Source organism: Terrapene carolina, unplaced genomic scaffold (genome assembly GCF_002925995.2).
Source record: "Terrapene carolina triunguis isolate 2854851 unplaced genomic scaffold, T_m_triunguis-2.0 Scaffold951, whole genome shotgun sequence".
NCBI classification, from domain to species: Eukaryota; Metazoa; Chordata; order Testudines; family Emydidae; genus Terrapene; species Terrapene triunguis.
Genome location: NW_020665302.1, coordinates 5,187,957 through 5,209,048, shown reverse-complemented (window position 1 = coordinate 5,209,048; position 21,092 = coordinate 5,187,957). Strand labels below are relative to the sequence as shown.

The 21,092-nt window shown below is 46.8% G+C and overlaps 1 protein-coding gene across 1 annotated transcript; it reads left to right on the top strand.

Annotated features, from left to right (window-relative positions):
- The first annotated feature begins 2,535 nt into the window (after positions 1-2,535).
- On the top strand, positions 2,536-15,001 carry TBX3 (T-box transcription factor 3). Its single transcript, XM_029913845.1, has 7 exons — positions 2,536-3,823; positions 5,596-5,874; positions 6,964-7,111; positions 9,231-9,307; positions 10,554-10,711; positions 11,914-12,590; positions 13,636-15,001. Exons 1-7 carry the CDS (start codon positions 3,429-3,431, stop codon positions 14,077-14,079), a joined length of 2,178 nt encoding a protein of 725 aa, XP_029769705.1. The 5' UTR covers positions 2,536-3,428; the 3' UTR covers positions 14,080-15,001.
- Positions 15,002-21,092: the final 6,091 nt, after the last annotated feature.

Genomic DNA, 21,092 nt, shown 5'->3' with positions numbered 1-21,092 from the left:
ATCGATATCTAGACACACACAGATAGATGTGTGTATCTATACACACTTCAGATACACCACCAGACAACGCCGTGCAAACACTGGAGCACTCGTGGGGGTTGCTATTAAAGAACTCCTGGATTTCTGGAAACTTTGAATGCACCAGTTTTGCAGAGCAGAGATTTGCTTATTTTGATGGTTCTATTAATTATTTTATTAGCCTCATCCTCATTGTGATGGCCAGGAGAGGGGATGAATGACACGGAATCACGGATTTCTAGCAGGGGCCGGGGGAAGGATCTGCAATCGCTTTCTCTCTCTTTCTCTGTCTGCCATAACTAGCTGAGAACGATAACCAAGGGGATTAGCTGGCCCATAGAATCACTAGAGGGTCCAAGCGTTTGGGTTCGCGAAAAATGCGACTCTCCCCCCCCCCCTCCACCCGCATCGCCTTTGAAGGCCTGGTCCCTGCCCCCCTCCTCTGCCCCCGCCTGAGACTGAAGGGGAGATATTTTGGTGAATGCAAAGTGATCCTAGACGCTGGTTACTACAGGGATTTCACCAGGCTGGCGCCAAGCGCTCTTAACCATGTGCGTCAAAAATGCAACGTTAGAAGAGCTAATCACTTTAGATGTTCCGCTGCTATCTACATGCATTTAGGCCACAATGCCACTGCCAGCTCGCTCTCGCTCTCTGGTTTGCTCCCAGCATATAGTTCCCTTTCGTTAAGCGGAGTGTGTGTGTGGGGCGGGGGGGCTCCAAAAATGTGACATTCTCCACCCCAGCTTGTACATCTGTCTGATTTCTCTGGCTGCTCATTTCCTCCCTCCCGCCCCCACTAGCTCCATCCCCCCCTCCCCACAGACACACTCCAAACTCCACATATTTTCTGCTCTGTCTCTCTCTCACACGAGCCCCATCCGCAAGATATGACTTGCATGTACGCCTTGTCCTTCCCAAAGGAACATACACTGCCAATGCAAAGCCAGCGCAGCTCTGATCTCCCTAAAGCAGGGGTGGAAGGACACAGGAGAGGTATGTTACCTAGGGCCCGATCCTGCATTCCTTAAAAACTCCTTGAAGTCAGCAGGGGTTTGGGGTACTCCAGGGAAGGCCTGATTGTGCTTTATTTCAAGGCTCGCCCTCTCCAGCCCCCACCAAATTCCCACCCCCCAAGAGCACGGAGAATAGCACTGCACTTCCCGTCTTCTCCCTGCGCACCCATCTGGAGGAGGAGGGGTGGGAAGGCGCTGGGCTGAGGAGTAACCCATTCGGCGCCAGCATGAACTGCTAGCACAATCCACTGCTCACTGCTTAACAAAACTACCCCTCGCCCCCCCATCCCGCAGTCTCCCCTAGAAGCCACTGGGGCAAGGACCCAGCCACATCACAGGCCGGAGAGCAAGATTTCACGGTTTGCTTTAGAAGATTCCTGTGCAGATAAAACTCGGGTGAAGAAAAGAGCAGGGAGCGGGAGACTGCATGTCGTAAAGGCGATCCCTGAGTCCGATATCCTCCTCCCCCCGCGGCAAGACTTGGCGATAGAGGGATAAAAAGATTTAGAACAAGAGCCAGGCCTTGAGACACTCTCGCCTTCAGAGTGAGCCTCTTTCGAGGTGGCGTTAGCCCAGACCTCATGCCAGGAGGGGAGCCCCCTGTTCCTTCCACACACGTGTAACAGCGATTGCCTGGGGAGACCGGGCATCTATCGCACGCGTCTGTAACGTACCCTGCATTAGACTGGATCCGAACATAGCACGTAGAATAGTCGATCTCACCGGGTCTGACTCTGGTACCGGGCAGCTGCCACCTCATGTGTCTCTGGCCTATAGCCACCCCCTGTATCTGGCCTGTAAACTCGAGTCCAGTGTGTGTACGAGGGAGAAGCTAGCACACGGCGGAGAGTAACGTGTTGAAATGGGAGGTCCTGGGGAACCGTATCCCCTGCAATTCTAACGCGGGCCTGGGGCCAACAATCCCCGGCCCCTGGAGACTCGGGTCATTAAGGCCCGTTCACCAGCAGCCGCAAATCGCGCACCTCCTGGTGCCGCTCCCAGGGCAGCGTTAGCGCGGCTCCAAGCTCCCCCCCCACCCCCCGACCCCTTAGCGCCTGCCCTGGCTATTGTCCTGCGAGGCGGCGAGGCAATGCAAACCCCGCTGTGCCAGGCGGCTGCTAAATCGAAAATGAAAATGCCCAGCGCGGGCCAGCCCTAGATCTGGCCAACGGGAAGGAGGTACGGAGCCCTGCTCTGTTCCAGGGACAGGCGAGCAGTTCCCAGCCCCCCCCCTTCTCTAGGGCTGGAGCAGCTCGAGCCGGGGTAGGGGGGCGATTTCGTCTCGGAGAAGCCACCTAGAGGCGGTTCTCTCGCTCTCTCCCCAGTGGCTCGCTGCGCCCTCCCCTCTGATCATGTTGACATATTCACACGCCATGGAGTAGTAGTGATGCTTTGCTGCAGCGTTACAGTTTCCGACACCTTCTTTTTATAACTCGGCTCTGTCCCCCTCCACCCGACCTGTCAAAACCACGCCTATGGAGCCACACAATTGGTCCGAAAGCGTCAAAGAGCCAATCAACTAGGCTCCAGCTCCCCTGCGACCCATAACACATCCATACAATCTGGTGCAAGGGAAGCAGAGCTCACAGGGAATTCTTGGAGCTGAAAGTCGCTCTCTCTCTCTCCCCTCTGCTGGAGTGTGTCGGAGCGGAGACCAGGGTGTAATTCCAAATAAAAAAGGCAGGGAGAGAGAGAGAGAGAGAGAGAGAAGGGAAGGGGGAAAGGAAAGGAAAGAAGAAGAAGAAGAGATTCTTATTGGAATCAGGGCTCCATCCGAAGGCTCTGCGGGGAAGGGGGGGGGGGAACGGAAGCGAGATTTCACTGCAAATTTTGTAGCTGCTGCTTGCTAGAAGGGTGATCAAGCCAGGGGTCCTTTTCTGTTTTGTGGGGAGTTTTGTTTGTTTTTCTATCCCCCCTTCCCTTCCCAGGCTCTGTTCTGCAGCCTAGCTGTGCAAGGGAGGAAAGGGACCCCCACACCGCAACAAGAAACTAAACCACAGCAAGAAAACCCGGCGTCGACCCTTCAACCTCTGCAACCGACGGAGAGGAAAATAAAACCTACACAGGCTCCAGGAGCTCCCGTGTCCACAGCGGCGACATCCTTGGATTTTCTTCTTCTTCTTCTACATCCGTTGAAATTGAATGCAAGAACTTCCACTCAGGAAAAAAAAATTAAGACTAATCAGCCGCCGCCACCAGGAGAAGCTGTCCTGAGTGATCATGGCTCCTGACTGGGCCACTGGCAGCGTGTAGTTTTTCTGTTTCATGTACTCTGTGTCTGTAGATCTCGCCCCCCACCTACACACCCTGTTTGGGGTGATTTTCCCCCCCATGATGTACTGTTAGACACCACTCCAGGGCTCCTCCAGCAGTAAGAAGATTCGGGGGGAGTGGATGAGTATACCGATGAGAGATCCAGTAATCCCTGGGACAAGCATGGCTTATCATCCCTTTTTACCTCACCGGGCACCGGACTTTGCCATGAGCGCAGTACTGGGACACCAACCTCCCTTCTTCCCGGCGCTTGCTTTGCCTCCCAATGGAGCGGCTGCCCTCTCCCTTCCCGGGGCTCTGGCCAAACCGATTATGGATCAATTAGTCGGGGCGGCTGAGACTGGCATTCCCTTTTCTTCCCTGGGTCACCAGGCGGCAGCTCATCTGAGGCCTCTCAAAACCCTGGAGCCAGAGGAAGAGGTGGAAGATGACCCCAAAGTGCATCTGGAAGCCAAAGAACTTTGGGAACAATTCCACAAAAGGGGCACAGAAATGGTGATCACTAAATCAGGAAGGTAGGTTGGTGTGTTTGGCTCTTTCTTCCCCTCCACCCCACAATGCAGTGCCAAAGAAAGTCAGCGACTTCCTCCAGAAAACTTGTTTCTTCTGGAATTATGAAAACTTTCAGCCAGCTGAAGTGACAGAGCTGGAGGGCCCCTATTCAGCTTCTGAATCGCCAATAGTCGATGTTGATTTTGTGTGTGTGAATATGTGTGTATAATATACACACGTGTGTGTGAGAAAACAGCTCAGTGTTACTTTGTGGAATATTAGAAGAGAAACAAATAATTTTGGTTAGGATTCTAACTGGCTTGATTTCTGCTTTACTGCATGTCCTTTATAAACGGGAAAGGGGGCATAATTCTGCTCTTGAAGTAAATACAGCAGTGTTAGATGAAATTACTTGACTTTTTCAGTTGCTTCCTTATGAGTCTGTGTTTCTACTGTGGTCTATGCAAGCTTTTGCGCTGACTAATGGTATTTGGAAATACATAACCTGATAAAAAAGAAAAAATAATAATCTTACACACACAGCAGAGTTATAGGTTTCTGTCCTAGAGAAGGTTTTGCGAGCAATTTTGGTATCCTAGAATATATACATTGATGTGTGTGTATATTATCTATCTATCTATCTATCTATCTATCTTCCTTCATTTATGAGTGCACACACAGACGTATATTAAATATGAATGTGAGTATGTTATATGTGTGAGTATTATATAATGTGTATACTAATAACACACGCATATGCGTTATATATATATATATATACATACATATATACACACACAATTAATCGTACTTAATTGTATTTTATTATAAACACTTCTAATTCATATGTAATCTGCAAGAGCAAATAATTCTTAACGAACCATTCCTGAGAAGTAACCCTACAATGCGTATAATAGTAAGATTTAATTTATAGGGGTTTTTTGTTGCATGACTTGTAGATTGTATAGCCACAAAAGAACTGAGAGCGGGAGAAAATTGTCCCTATAGACACTACCGCCTCCCCCCTTTTTTCTGTGGCCAAACTTTTGCATGAAAGATTGAAGAGTATTAGATACTTCTTATTTGTTGCAAAGTCATGTGTTTCCTTTTAAGTGAAGATTGCTGAATGCCAACCACTTGGTATAATAAACAGCAAATTTGTGGTATCCTGTTGCAGTTTAGAACTGGACATGGGAGCATAGGGGAATGTGGTTTGCAAGGAGCCCTGCTCAGATATGTTCTCCTGCATGGAGACATTATTGGATTCTGAATTTCACACTTATGTAGAACATTGTGGCTCTCTTCCGGCCCCAGCAGAAATCTTGTTTCGCCCCCATAGCTAAGGGAATGACTCCTAAAGATGCAGAACATTTACACATTAACCAATGGCTTCCCATGTTCCTTTGTGTAGCACTCAGGGAAATAAAATCAAATAAATACAAATCGCTGCAAGATCCAAATGCTATGTCAGGCTTTGAAGTTTGGGAGTGGAGGGCGGGGAATGTGTGGCGATTATAGGGAAATATACCCATCCTCAACACATGCTTTTTTGAGGAAGAATTTTCTCTTGAAACCTCTAAGCGATTGAAAAAAAAAACACTTTCGGGGGTGGTGGTGGTAAATCGTGTTTATTTCAGAGCCTTTTGCTATTGAGACATGAAATTACTGGTTGAAATGGCACCGGGATATAGGCGTTTATAGTGTGTGTGTGTGGGGGGGGGGTGTTCTTTTTTGTTTGTATGTTGTTTTTTATCTTGTCTTTTTTCTGTCTGCCTGTTCCTCTCTATATCCCTAGGAGAATGTTTCCTCCATTTAAAGTGAGATGCACGGGGCTGGATAAAAAGGCCAAGTACATTTTATTGATGGATATTGTGGCGGCTGATGATTGTAGATATAAATTCCATAATTCCCGGTGGATGGTAGCCGGCAAAGCTGACCCTGAAATGCCAAAGAGAATGTACATCCACCCGGACAGTCCGGCTACAGGAGAACAATGGATGTCCAAAGTCGTCACTTTCCACAAACTTAAACTGACTAACAATATTTCTGACAAGCATGGATTTGTAAGTTCCTTTTCCTTTTGATTCTTCTCTTACTTCTTCTTTCATGCCTTCCCTCCCACCCCCACATAATACAATTTGCAACAGAACCAACCACTGAGTTTGCAAAGAGGGTGAAGCGTACATAATCGAACAGATCTGGAATATTGCAGGAGGGGGTTTCAAAGAGGGGGAAAAAAAGAAAAAAGATTAAAAAGAAAGAAGCAGCTTTTGCATTGATTTTAACCCGATAAAGAATAGATTTGTGGAAATAATAATTTAAAAAAAAACCCTCCTCTGTAACACCCACGTATCCAGCTTATGATGTAATTTATTTATTTCCCTTTTGATGAATATACTAATTTCAATCTTGGTACATCGAGAAACTGATTGGAGGCAACATTGGCTTTAAAATAGAGATGATCACATTTTTACTGTGGGAAATTATATGAGGACGTGTATAAAGGGTTTAAATGCCCGGGAATGCAAACATTTAAATATATATGAATCAAGATACTATAATGCAAGTCAGAGAGAAAATAAACAGACACAAAAATGAGAGGTCAAGGGGCCCATTCATTTCTACCCACTCCATTACATTTACTGGGTGTGCAGTGATAAAAACTAACTTAATAATTAAATCAAACAAATAGGCTGATAAGTGCTAAAAGAAGTTAAATGATCTTCTCTCTCTCCTTGGGAAGACTGCATAGGAGCAGGGGAGTTGGGGAATCTCTAATGTTGTGAAGATTGCATTTGCTGGCTGTGATTTGATTAGATGATAAATTTTTGCTCTTCGCAGAAGGCCTTAAGTGGATTGGGGCCGCCAATTAGTTACAACTAAGGCCCCTGATTGTTTTTTAAATTAAAATACATTTTGTCCTTATCGCAAACGATTCTCCCCCTCCTCCATCGGCTGCCAAAATGCTGGTCGATTTCAAAATGCATAGAGAGAGGTATATTAATTGAAAACTGAGGAGTGTAGCTGGCAACGTGTGGGGGACTGTAAGGTGTGCGTTGGGAAAGGAGAGGGAACAAATTCATCCTCACAACCGATCACTCTTGTAAGTCCGGTTGTTGTTGTTTTTGTATCTAACTGTGTCCCTCCTCCCCCCGCGATTGCAGACCATTTTAAACTCCATGCACAAATACCAACCGAGATTCCATATTGTCCGAGCCAACGACATACTGAAGCTGCCCTACAGTACGTTCAGAACCTATGTATTCCCCGAAACTGAATTCATCGCGGTGACCGCATACCAGAATGATAAGGTAAGGCGAGTCCTTTTACGTGCTCTGGCTTTTAATACAGCTTTTCTGGTGCATTGTTGCTTGGAAAATCAGGAAGTCTGCCCGCATTTTTTGCAGTGCAAACAAGGCTCCTAATATCGCGCGTTCAATTTGCCTTGGAAATGTTATTTCAAACGGGAGGGTTTACACTGAGTGTGCACGTGAGGGAGGGTATCTGTGTTTTCGGTGTGGATTAAATACGAGTAACAGGGTCGGTGTGTGTGTGGGGGGGAGGGGGATGACTTTCAATCCGATCGGTGTTTAGAAAGACAGGCCAGCGCGGGTGCTGTCTTTTGCATTGCCTTTGGCCTTTGCACCAGTTTACCTCCTTTAACAACACTGGGGATAAGGCTGGAAAGCACCTTTGCTTTCTATTATTATTTCTGTCCGGCAGTGTTTTTATTACTGTTATTATTGATTCGGTGGTGGGGGGGGGGATAGGTTCTGATCAGGGAAGCTCTCTAGCAGAGTTTAGCTTTAAGGGCTGAACGAGCCAGTGTGGACAAAAGTTGTAGCGCGCCAGACTTCTGCTTTCCAGGCTGCCAGTGGATCGGTTGCACCCAAGGAGTTGTATGTGGCAGATTGGTGAATGCTGAATTTAGGACAACGAGACAGGGCTCGGGAACCAAAGAACCAAAACTGGCGGTTTTTTATCTCCCCCCCCCCCACACACACACGTTATAACTTCTTTTGTTAAACTAGAAAGTGCTGGATTCAAAGCACCTGGCTGAGTTGCTGCAGTTTTGCGATCTGTACATCCTTGTGTGCCCCCCTTCTATTATCCCACGAGGTGAATATTTTAAAAGTTGGAGGGAAATTCCTCACCCCCTAATTATTCTATTTTAAAGAGCGATTTGTCATTTGGGGGAAGGGGGGTTTACACTGGTTCCGCAAGCGTGCTTTTTTTGTAAAGAAATCGAAGGGAAATGTATGCAGGCGAGATGAGGCTGGATTTTGCACTGGGACTTGCTAGCAGCGGTGCTCGCTTGGAGCCGTCAGCGGAGCCTGACTTCGTTGCAGAATAGAACTAAATGTACTTGTCTCATTGCCATGAAAGTGTGTGTAAAGCCTATTGTAATGGAGGCAAAGTGCCCCTCGCCTCCTGCTCTATCTTGGCGATCTTGCCCGAGAGGTCAGAACGCACATTCCACGACTCACCTAGCCAGACCTTTGTTAGTTTCGTGCAATCGATAAGTGCTGGGTTTAACTTTATAGACCGAGGAGATACCACGCAGAGTTCAGGGAATCCAAACAGAAGGCATAAGTTATGCTGTAGGGAGCTGCTTTGCTCTCTAAGCGGAGGTTGTTGGGTTTGCAATCAATAAATGAAATACCCGTCCCTCTTACCCGATTTTGTAAATGAAACCCTTGGTGCATTTTTCTAGTGTAAACTCCGCGCCTCGTATTTACAGGCACGCCGCAAACTTGGAGGGGGGCTTAAATCTGCCCAGTGTCTCTTTAAGATCTCCCGGGCCCCACCGATTCTTTAAACAGGCTTTAAAAATGTAAAGCGGATAAGCGAAAACAAATGTTTTCAAGGGTAAACCCAGTGCTTTTTAATCTAAAAAATCTTGATGCATTACAAGGCGTTTTCAATAAAATCAGCTCTATATTCGCCTCCCCCCAACGCACGCTGTGCAATATAACTATATAAAGTACTTTATTATATAGCAAGGGGGTGGTTCTGATTCGTTTGCGGTTTAATTATAGCATTTAAAGAGTTTAAACTGGGGCATAACTTTAATGGAGCGCAGTGCACTTACTTTAGTTACATTCCTTCCAGAGCGGTATTAGCAACCCTGGGCATTTTCAGTGGCGAGCCATTCTATGCGATTGACTTGACTAAGCCAGTCTGTGTAACTGGGGAGACAAACGTGTCTTTAGAACTGTGCAAAGCCAGAGTATTCAAACGTATAGATCCACCACGTCATCTGCTTGCCCCTGCCAAGGCAAAAATCTTTGCCCCTCCGCGTATTGATTTATGCGCTGTGTCTCTTGAAGAGGAAACCCTCCTGCTGTATGTATTGCAGGGGAAGGAGGAGATTTTGAAAATATAGGTGGCTTACTTTGTGGCCTCTCCCCACCTTTTTTCTTTCTTTAGATAACCCAATTAAAAATTGACAACAATCCCTTTGCCAAAGGTTTTCGCGACACCGGGAATGGAAGGAGGGAGAAAAGGTAAGTCTGAAAAGTTGTCCTGTCCTGCTCTTTCTATTTTGCCAACTTTAGAACATGTCCAGAGGTCAAGATAACTTCCAGCTTGCTCCAAACTAGTCCCTTCCCCCCGCCAGATTGAATAAGGAGAGTTTGTTTCATAAAGCAAAACAGATTGCGGGTGATTCGATTGTGTTTTAACTTTTATTTTCCATATTGCATTGCATTGGATTGATATGAGAAGTGGCATTGGTATCTTAAGAAAATGACATACGGGCAAGGATAGAAATCTCTCTTAAAAGAGAAGGATATTAAAGCATGTGTTTGCAGCTGGCTTTGAAAAATAGGAGGAATGAAGTATAGATTTGAGAGCCCACGGTTAAATACATGCCATAGTATATATCTTCCTAGGGGTGTTAAAAACCCCTGTCTATACTGAAGAGCAAATATAATACATCTCTTTTATAGAGATGGCACCCTGATTATAAAATTGTCTAGGACATTTTTTTATTTCTATGAAGTAGGAGTAGTTAGTATTTTATATAGAAGCACACAAAGCATTTTTATTGTGGCAACAGACTTGTTTTAATGCCCTAACAGAGAGGCTTTTTATTTAACTGGGGAGGTGGTATTTTATCAATTTCAGATCAATTTTCAAGATGAAAAATATTGGTTCTTTAACCCTCCCCCCCGCCCCAGCAGAGTGTGAAAACAAAACCCACACTGAAGCCACAAGACGGAAATTATTTCTAATTTCTCTCTAAATATAAATAGATTTCACTCCGGGTTAATTGCTGGTGAAAAGATTACATAAAGTACCTAGCAAAATAACCACTTCCTAGCAATCTTAGCAACCATTAAGTTGCCTGATATCCCAGGAACATCCTAACATTTTAAAAGCTAATCGCATGGGAATTATTTTTTTCCTCCTCATTTATTTAATACTCTGCCCTAGCTAAGTACTGATGCTAACAGCTTCCAAGAATCTCTTCTCATTAGCAGACAATCCGGAGCGTTTTAATTCTGCCTGCAAAAAAATGTATTCCTCCGTAATAAATGTGACCCAATCCCCACCAAACACACGGGGGGGAAAATTGAAATTTACAAAGTCATTATTAATGCAAAGATTCCGTGGCCCCCATCATGCTGCACGGCCAGAAGGGGGTGGCGGGGTGCAGACGGGCAGTTGTGCTACTTAGCAAGTTCACTGAAGTCCTGGGTGAGCGAAAAAGCCCCCTGAAGAGGTTCTGCTCCCTCGCTGTCCCCCCAGAAAGCAGCTGACCTTGCAGTCCATGAGAGCTTATGACGAGAGGCAGAAAAAGGAGAACGGCACCTCGGATGAGTCCTCTAGCGAGCAGACCGCCTTTAAGTGCTTCGCTCAGTCCTCGTCCCCCGCCGTGTCTGCGGTGGGCACATCCAACCTGAAAGGTGAGGCTCCTTCCCCGCACGCACCTTCGAGATCCCTACGCCAGAGACCGGCTCTGGGTTGTTGTTGTTGTTGTTTTCCTTTGGGCGTGAAGGAGAAGTTTCGCTCCTGGCCAGACTTCTGGCTACAGCGAAGCAGATGATTTTGAACATACATCCGCTAAAGGCTCTTTAGATATACAGACCCACTTCTCTTCCCCACCCCTCCCTCGCTTTTTTTCTTCTGCTGCTGTGCTCTGAATCTCTCTCTCTCTCTCTCTTTCCCCCCCTTCCCCCTCCCAGTGGTTCAGAAAGGAGCCAGCCCTGAGTCAAGGGAGCAAAGGCAGACCACGGGGCAAAAGTTCAAAACTGGAGCCAGGCCATTAATATTCATGTTTCAATCTGTTATTAAAGGCAGGCTCTTTCCCCAGCCCCCCTTTATAAAATCCTACTTTCTTGCAGAAAAAATCGCGGTGGATTTATTTTTCTTCTCCTTTTCTCGGCGGTGGTTTTGAAATCTTCCGTGGGCTTTCTGTTTTGTTGGCCAAGACATTGGATTTCTTTTTCAATCCCCCCCCTCCCTATTTTGTTTTATTTATTTTGTGGTTTAAAGTCGTGCCGAGGTGGAGGTGGGAGAGGATCTGAAAATCAGACTCGATCTTAACACCTGGAGGTTGCCCTTAGGTTAGGAGATAAAATACCCAGGAATCTTATGCAGGGCCAGGAGGGGTGGGGGTTGGGGATAGGAGGGAAGGAGTTTGTTCAAAGCCTGCAGCGGGTTTCCTGTCTTTAAACCTGGGGGGGGGGGGGGATCTGAAAGCTGCAGAAAGTGATTTAGAAACAAACAAAAATCCCATAACGTTATTTTTAAAACCCCCTGTTTAATTACATTTGAATAGGAAAACGAGGATATTGCTTGGTATACACACACAATGCGCGCCACGACCTGCTCCGAGTTCCAATACAGATTTATGTGGCAGCTAATTCGGATTTACCCCGGTGTAAGTGAGAGGAAGGCGTCTGGCCCTAGGCACGTTCAGTTTGGGGTAGTTTGCCATACGCACGTGTCTGTTGTTCCTCTGCTGATTGGAGTGGAAGGATTCGCTCTGTTTTGAGTTCAGGCTTGCACGGAATATTCCCCCAGCCCTAGGACAGGGGAGCGCCCAGAGAGGTGCTCTCTGGCAGGGCCAGGACTATGCAATAGCGCCTGCTCCTTTGCCTTTCAGACCTGTGCCCCAGCGAGGCGGAGAGCGACGCCGAGAGCAAAGATGAGCAGCAGCTGCCGGAGGCCAGCGACTCTGGCAAGATCAGCACCACCACGGCGGCGGCGGAAGACCCCCGGGAGAAGGGCGGCAGCCCGGCCAAAGCGCCCTTCTTCTCCACCGACTCGGCGGGCGGCAAGAGCAGGGAAGGCCCCAGCCGGACTGAGAAAGCCCCCCCTGACTCCAGGCACAGCCCAGCCACCATTTCCTCCAGCACCAGAGGCCTGGGCAGCGAGGAGCTCAAAAGCCCCCTCAGGGACGCCCCGAAGGTGGACGAGTCCCGGCTGCTGAGCAAGGACCCCTTCGCCCCGCTCACGGTTCAGACGGACAGCCCGGCGCATCTGAGCCAGGGCCCCCTGCAGAACCTCGGCTTCCCCCACGGCTTGGCCGGCCAGCAGTTCTTCAACCCCCTGGGCAGCGGGCACCCGTTCCTCCTGCACCCTAGTCAGTTCGCCATGGGGGGAGCCTTCTCCAGCATGGCCGCCGGCATGGGCCCCTTGCTGGCCACCGTGTCCGGGGCATCGGCCGGGGTCAGCGGACTGGAAAGCACGGTGATGGCCACAGCGGCGGCTCAAGGACTTTCTGGGGCGTCGGCAGCTGCGCTACCGTTTCATCTCCAACAGCACGTCCTGGCCTCTCAGGTATCCCCCAGGCCTGCCCTTCCTAACCCGGGCACTCTCAGGGTGCTGCTGGGCTGGGGTTCCGTTCCCTCCCCTGCTCTGCCTTCCCTGAGCACCCAAGGGGTCTGAGTCGCCTTTCGTTTACACTGGGTTCTGACTTCTGATTTACACCCCTGCAACTAAGAACAGAGTCAGAACCACCCCCCCCACCCCGGTAGGGAGCGGTTTTACAAAATTGCAACGGGTTGAAAGCACCAGGTTGTATAAAAATTAACCTAGGATAGAAAAAAAAAAGGGGGGGGTCTTTGTCTCTTTTTTTAGTCTTTCATTTTTATTTCCCCCTGGGAAACTTGTGTGCAGTGTGTTTGATCTAGATCTGGTTCCCTTCCAAGCTCCGTGGCTTCCTTACTTCCAGTCATCCTTACTAACCTCAAGTTTGAGGTGTTTGTTTGAAAGAAGCGCCGTGAATTTGGTGATCTGAAGGGTGGGGGGAATCGGTGCTATTTGAAATTCATCAGTCAGCGATGAAAGAGACTGTAGGGCTCTCGAAAGTAAAATAAAAAGATGGTTGGGTAGAAAAAAAAGAGGGGGGGGGAATCTCCACTAATTTCCATTAGGGATCTCGGTGCCTAAACTTCAGCACTCGCATTGCTGTGTCAATGGCCTGATTTTCAGAGGCCTTGGGCCCAGTGGTTTGAATAGGTGATCAGCACCTTTTGTGGAAAGCCTGGGAGGTGTTTCCAAATGAATTGAAGTGACTCCACTTTGGGGCTTGCAAATGGCGGCCTGGCTGTGCCCTTTGCCCAGGCCTGATCTGCTCTGGGTGTAAATTCTCACACTCCCGGCTGCTCTGCCTTGGACATGCAGGTCTGTGTGTGTGTGTCTCCTGTTCCATAACACAGACCCCAGAGCTCCCCAGCCAGGGAGGTGATTTGTGGCCGGCTGGGGGAGCGGTGTGTTTTCTCTCCGGCTCTCTGGGCTGCATGGGAACATGGACCAAGGGTGAAAAACCACTGACAGTTTCTCTCCCCCCCAACCCCTTTTGCTTCTGTTTTTCTCTTCGCAGGGCCTGGCCATGTCTCCCTTCGGAAGCCTCTTTCCATACCCCTACACCTACATGGCAGCTGCGGCCGCCGCCTCCTCCGCAGCCACCAGCTCGGTGCACCGGCACCCTTTCCTCAGCGCGGTCCGCCCTCGATTGAGGTACAGCCCCTACTCCATGCCCGTGCCCCTGCCGGACAGCAGCAGCGTGCTGCCCACTGCCCTGCCCACCGGGGCCAGCAGCACAGGGGAGGGCAAATCGAGCAACCTGGCAGCTAGCCCCGCTTCAGTAGCGTTGGACTCGGGCTCGGAACTCAACAGCAGGTCCTCAACGCTCTCCTCGGGCTCCGTGTCCCTGTCGCCCAAACTCTGTTCTGAAAAGGAAGCGACCAGCGAACTGCAGAACATCCAGCGTCTAGTGAGTGGACTCGAATCCAAGCAAGACAGATCCAGGAGTGGGTCTCCTTAGTATTGTCCCCTCTCCACTGCACCCCCTTCCACTCGAGGGGCGGGAGGGGGGAAGAGTGGGTGAACAGGGGGGTTCCCCTTTATTGTCTCATTTCAAATCACTCTCGCAGTGCACTTTGTTTGAAGGAAACCACATGGTCCAGCCCAGCTTTCTGCGGACTGCCCTGGCTTATCAGCAAAACGTATCTTGAAAGGGGCGAAGGAGAAGGGGTGGGGGCCTGGAGGTGGAAGAGCTGGTTTGAAAGCTGCTATCAAAGATCATGCTGGTCACAGCAATGACATGTAGGCCAGAGAGGTGGTTGTGTGGGTGGTGTTTATTTCTTTTCTTCAATGTGTAAAGCAAGCAAACAAACATATGGATTAAAAATAAAGTAAGACAAGTGATTTTTTTTTCTAAAAAATGTGTAAGTAACTTGCATATCAGTTCTTTCAATATTGTTTTTTGGGCTGGGTTATTAAATATAGCTCTTGTTAGTCTATATTAAGGGAAGCTGTGTCTTTTGACATATTATTGTGATGTCTCAAAGCCACCTTACGGCTTTTTGCATGTTCCATAGTAGTCCGCTTTTGGGGGTTTTTTGTTTTATTTTTGGATGCTTGTTAAAAATCCCAGGGATAAAAATTAAAAAACAAATAAAAAATATGATCCTTACCCCTTTCTTCCCACCCTTCCCCTTTGTAGCAACAAAAATAAAAAATGTAGCTGGAAAGGGAAAAAATATTTTATCTAAACCTCTGTAGCTTGACTGTAGGTTTATTACAGCTTTCCCTCTTTTACTGTATATGCAATAACAAGGTTTAAACATAATGAGAAGAAAAAAGTGGACACTATTATTAAAACAAAGTATTTATGTAATTATTTGATAACTTGTAAATAAGTGGAATATGAATACTCAAAATTAAACTTTAATTTATTGACAGTGTACATATCTCTGTAAATATGACTGCAGCTGTTTTTTTCTGTTTTGTTTTAGTCATTTTCCAGTTCATACTTCCTTTAAAAATACACCTAAAACCAACAAACCAACCAAATATACCCTAATGATAAGTGATCACTTTTATTTTGGTTCACCACCATGCAAAAACTTAACTGATTTTTTTAAAAAAAGAGCTGAATGCAAAAGAAAAAGAAGAAAAAAAATCAATGAACTTAAAAAAGAATGAAAGAAATGTGCCATTGTAGCGGTTAACCCTTGTTTTTCAGTGTTAAAAGTGCTACTCCCAGTATAAAATTTCCAAAAAAAAAAAAAAGAATAAAATGACAACCAACTTCTCCAGTGACTTTAAAGGGGGGGGGGGAAGAGAGAGAGAGAGATGAAGAATCTAGGTTTTTCTTTACTTTTTAAAAGATATTATTTTCCAATTCCCTTGGTGTGTCAAAATCTCAATGGATTTTTACTACTGTTATGCTTATTGTTGTCTTTGTTTGAGTGGGTGCATATTTTAATGGCTTGAAAGTCAGGTGCTCAGAGCTGGTTAAAAGAAAAATGAAGGTATACTTTGTGTTATATAATTGTCAAGAAGTTCTTGGATTTTCTGTAATCCCCACCCCTTTTAAAAGTCACTGAAGTTTCAATAAATTTTTATTGAAATGTCTTTGGGCTTTTTGTGAAATGCCTTAATAGAAACTTTCCTAAAACTTGAACTGGAGGGAGAAGAGAGGGGTTTATAAAATACTGCCTTTTCTGTCTCTCTCTTCCTTGCTCTATATCAAAACTAAGATCTTCCATGTGAAATGAGTTGAGAAGGATCTCGTTTAAATCAAGCAGTAAAGAGAAGGATGACTTGCAATGTTCCTGGGAAAATACCAAACTGTTTAATAATACACTTTTTTTTCTTCTTTTTTTTTTAAAAAGTGGATTCAGATGCAACTCAGTCAAGTTTTTTTAATGGAAAAATATTAAGTGACATTTGAAAAGTTAATGAGAATGGCTCAGCTTTGCTTTTATCCATCATAAATTAATAAAGCAAAAGTGAAGAATTAGAGAATAGATCTGTTAAAATTTAATGCAAAGGTCTCCTCAAAAGTTTGCAGGTAAAGTGCTTATAATGTGGTGTGGTATTACTATTTTATTTCTTTCCGTCTGTTTTTCGGAGTAGGATAATTCTAAATTTGCCCTGAAAACACATTTTTCTTCCTCCAACTTGTCCTGTTTTTATGGTTGTAATAATAATAATAAAGACATATAAAACGGCTGTAGCAGGAACACAAATTCAGTATTTAATAATTGGGTTTAGATTCTAGTTACCTACCCCCACCAGGCCTTCGAGGTTATAAGAATAGAAATAAAGAAAATTGGCACCAGCTCTCCGTACATTTGCCAACTCCTTGATCACATTCTCAAGCAGTATATATATATTTTTTCCTTGTTAAAAAGATTTTTTTTAACAGTTAGTGGCCCATATATTGGAAAGTGATTCATCTCCAGCCAGTAATAAATATTATAAGGATCCATTTCCAGGCTGTATCCTCTTTTATTCTCCCTCCTCCGCCCTGCAAGGCCTCTGAATTGAGTGGTTTGTAGATAAACAGAGATCCAGTTGGTGAAAGTGGATATATACACAGCAATCTTCTACAAACCTATTAAAATCCCTTTGCAATGGGCACTTGGACGCTTCCCTTAAGGAGAACTACTGCTGAAAACGTCGTGCAAAAGAAAGGGGTTAGTCACACTTTGGGGTTCATGGGGAGTTTTGGAGAGAAAAGGGACATTCCCTCTTAAAATTGAACCCCAATAAAACATTTTTGCTTCTTTATAGTACAGGAAAGACATCAAAATGTTAGAGGCCAACTGTTGACTTTTCTGTACTTTCCCCTGTACTTAGTAGAGGAAAGAAAGTTGACAGGAGTTTTAGGAACAGTAACACATATAGCTGTATGCAGACACAAAGCCATTAACAGAAGCACACACTGCACAAGCACTGTATAGACATCCTACATATTGCACACAGGTTCACATACATATGGCACTTACACACACAAACACACAAATTCCTAGCAGAGCTGTCTCTAGTTGATCATTCACTGGAGGCTGTTTTCTAATATTTGAGAGCTGAGTGGATGGGCTTGTTTTAAACCACTGCGTGCTAAATTTGGATGGCTCAACCGGCACCCACTGACGTTATTAAGGGACAGGAGCGAGCGCTTTTTTTCTTTGGGTCTCTTGCAAGCCCGTTGTGAGGACTAGTAAGAAATGTCATTTCAATGATGCACCATTTAGCTAATAAACCCCCCGCTCGAAAGGCGTCAGTTTCGGCCCAAATATTTCTAGGGAGAAAGGCTGTTGGCTGGGAATGACTACAGACCCAGAAGCTGTATGTTACCCGCACAGCTACTGCTGAAGAAACTTAAAGCAGCGTCTATCACCATTCGAGCTAGATGTTCAGGGCTATTAACGAGCTGCTCCTGACGTGTGCAATAATGGATGCATAAAAAGTGTATTGGAAAAGCCATCCTTTTCGCCTCGTGTGAACGTCTCGCTGAAGCCGAGGTGTAGGGCTAGAGGAGCATGTGTGTAAAAGAACTTGGCTTATCCGTCAATTTCTGTGCTACACAGAAGCGGTGTAAGAGTAATTTTACTTTGGGGCTCGTGGATTTGTGTTGCTTCTTTTTGTGATGCCTGCTTGCACTGAGCAATTGAGAAATATTTTCAGGGCGAGGGTTTGGGGCGAAGAGTGAGACTCGCTGTTGATGTCTGGTGTAAAGCAGTTGTACTTGTCCGACCCCTTCCCCGCTGCCTCTGGGCTCATTGATTAGCAGATCGCCCCAAATGTCTCAGTGGAACTGAGATATCTAACTAGCCCTTAGCAAAATGGCTGAGTCCCGCTGATGGCCCCAGGAACGCTGGGGGGAATCTTCAAACCTCACACCTGGAGATCAGAAGTAAGGGCAACTTTCCCTTGCCTGTTTGCTCTTTTCCTATTCGGGCAAGCGAAGACCCAGGCCCCACAAGGGAAGAGTTATGCACCACAGGTGTAATTCTGACTTGCAAATGGCTTTATCTCGTGTGTATCTTATTTGTATATAGTAACGTTAATGAGTAACCATTGTGGCGCTTGTGGATAGAGGTAAACGGCGCGCAATCTCTCTGGATTATCCTGTCTATTACTCACCTGGCGCCTGAGCTGATATCCCCAATGGTTTTATGGGATTGCTGGCTTGTGCAAGGCGATCTGGCTGGCGCTAGGGGAGCATTTAGCAGGGGAGGAGCGCCACCTATATGATCGCAAGGCGATAGGAGATAGCAGGAGCTCATCTGACTTCAAGGAAGCAATCAGGCTTTTGCTAACCGGGGGTTAGTTTCCTTCTCGTGCCAGGAAGACCGCAGTTAAACCGCAGGTAGCTAGATGCAGCAGCCTTTGTACCGAGCCGTGTGGAACTGGGTGTTGGAACCCGAGGCACGGGGCGGTGAAGCGATTTGGACGCCTACAGGGACTGCTTTCCCTGTCGTAGTCAGCGGGAGTTTTGCTTGATGGAGGGCAAAGTCTATGGGAAAGGCGGCCACGGGTCTGCCTCCCAGCCCCGGGCTTTGAGCTGCCAGCCCACGTGTGACGCGAAGAAGAACCCCAAGGAGTTGTGTGTGTGTGCGCGCGCAATAGGAGGAAACCACCCAGTGCTCGGCAGAGGCGCAACTGTTTGCGATTTCTAGCCAGAGCGCGCTTTCAAATGAGCAGCCGGCTCCGACAGCGTCACTCGGGTTTTTCTCCTGGTGAACAATTTGTCATTCTTAGTCTAGAGAGGGTCAGAATTAGAGGTCTTGGTGAACCAGAGAGCCCCAAAAGATCACCTGCCCTACACTCCTCCACCACGTGATTCTTTCTTTCTTTCTTTCCCCCGACCCCCCAAAAGGAAAGTTAGCGGTCATGTCCCCCTTGAATTCACACCCCTTACGCTGTCCTGCTCCAGGCGACACCAGCTGTTCTGATTTTTCCACCAAACAGCACATACGTCAGTCAGTCTTCTCGCTCTCTCTCTCTTTTTTTGTTGTCTTCAAGCTGCACGCGCAGTTCTTGCGCTCCCTGCCCGATCGGTTCAGCCCACAAGATAATATTAGTTAATTATTTATCGATTACAAGTGACAATTTATTACACCCAAGCGTTGTGTTTTTTGTTTTTTGTTTTTTTGGTCTACAGATCCTATTAGAACCCTCCTCCCCCACGCCCCTTCAATGGAGCGGGTCCCTCCTGCTTGGAATCCACACTCTGTGCCGGCTTGTGCAACTAGTTGTGTTGTTGGCCTTTGCAGCTTCCAGTAATAGGCAGCAGCTTCCAACCCACCAGCTGATATCCCATGTCCTGGCGCCCCTTGATCGCTTTTTAAAAACGCATGGACACTCCCCCTCCTCCATGCTAATACAGGCTTTTTCCTGCTAGAAATGGAATCTTCAGCCGTAATTTCATTTGTTCATTTGCCCCCTTGAACGGTCAGAATACAACAGGATACATGTCGCCTGAGGGGATCAAAGGGAGCTCCATATTCTGTGCAAGGAAGGAAAACGTTTCCTTCATTACCGATTGTTCTGAAATGTCTTAAAAAGCAACGGCCAAATGCAATTTGTTCCTCTTTCACCTCCTCCCTCAATTTACTGCACCCTGGGCTGTAGCATTTCACGAGCTGTGCTACAGGGAAGTGACTAATAACACAGACACAAGTTTCGTGCAGCTTTGAAAAGTAATTATTTTCCATCTCAGAAACCAGGAGGATTAGTGCGCTTTCTGTACCGGAACTGAAGACGCTGTTGTGTTGTAAGAAACACAGAGACACCACGTATATAACACACACACACACACACACACACACAAGCTATCGCATGTCTTTTGCAAGATCCATAGCTAAAATCACGGACACATACCACAGATGTGAGATTGTGGTCAACAAAAAGTTATTTACTTTCTAAAGGTACTTGTACAAGTGGGGCATATATCTATACCTATATATCAAGAAGGCATTGGTGTGTCTCGATGTATATGTGTGTGTGTGTGTGTGTGTATCCACACGCACACCGGTATATACACATCCGCCTATGTGTTGAGCTTAGCATTCAAGCATCCGAAGAAGTGGGTTGTAGCCCACGAAAGCTTATGCTCTAATAAATTTGTTAGTCTCTAAGGTGCCACAAGTACTCCTGTTCTTTTTGCGGATACAGACTAACACGGCTGCTACTCTGAAGCTCAAGCTGAGACTGGAAGCCTCTAATGCCTATGTAACCAGTGTGGTTATAAATACACCACTACACACCTATGCCGTGTGTACAGTAGTTTGTGAACACAGTGATGTGTTTAGAGCTCTGCTGGTGGGGAAACAAACGCGCACGGCGCAATAACTGTGGCCAAAAGCCGCTTGAAGTGAATGAGGTTTTTGCACGAGTAAGGAGAATCGACTTCATAACTGGCCTTGTCATGCCGCGTTTCCCCGGGACACTTCTCAGAAAGGGAGCGCTGGGGATGGTCACACGCAATACACTCGAACCGCTCCTTCCTTCGGCTCCTTGAGTTACGTGCCCATCTCTGTGCCCAGTGGAAAAACCCCTCCACTCCCCTCTCTAGCAGCGAGACACACACACGTTCTTGCTCTTCAGCCTGGGAGCACAGGACACCCATTGCTCTGTCCGTGCCTTGCAGACACATGCTCCGAGGTGCTGAGATAACAGCGTCTGGAGAGGCCCAGGAGGAGATGGACTCGCTGTTCTCAGGAGGTGGAGGGGCTGGAATTTGTGTGTTTGTGTGTGTAAGTGCAATATGTATGTAGGTTTAAGCAGTGTGTGTGTACATGTTTGCTGTGTGTGAACCTGTGTCGGGTCAGGCTCAGGGGAGACACGCGAACGTTGCAGCTGGGGGCAGATGTAAGTTTGCTCGTAGAATTGATTTAAGGGCGTTATGGACATGACCCGACACAAGATTTTTTGGTGGGTCTTTTACAATGACTATGGAGACACACAAATGTTCTCTCTCTCTCTCTTTCACACGCACAGACGCTTTCTCACACGCACGACCTCCTCTCTTTAACACACCCA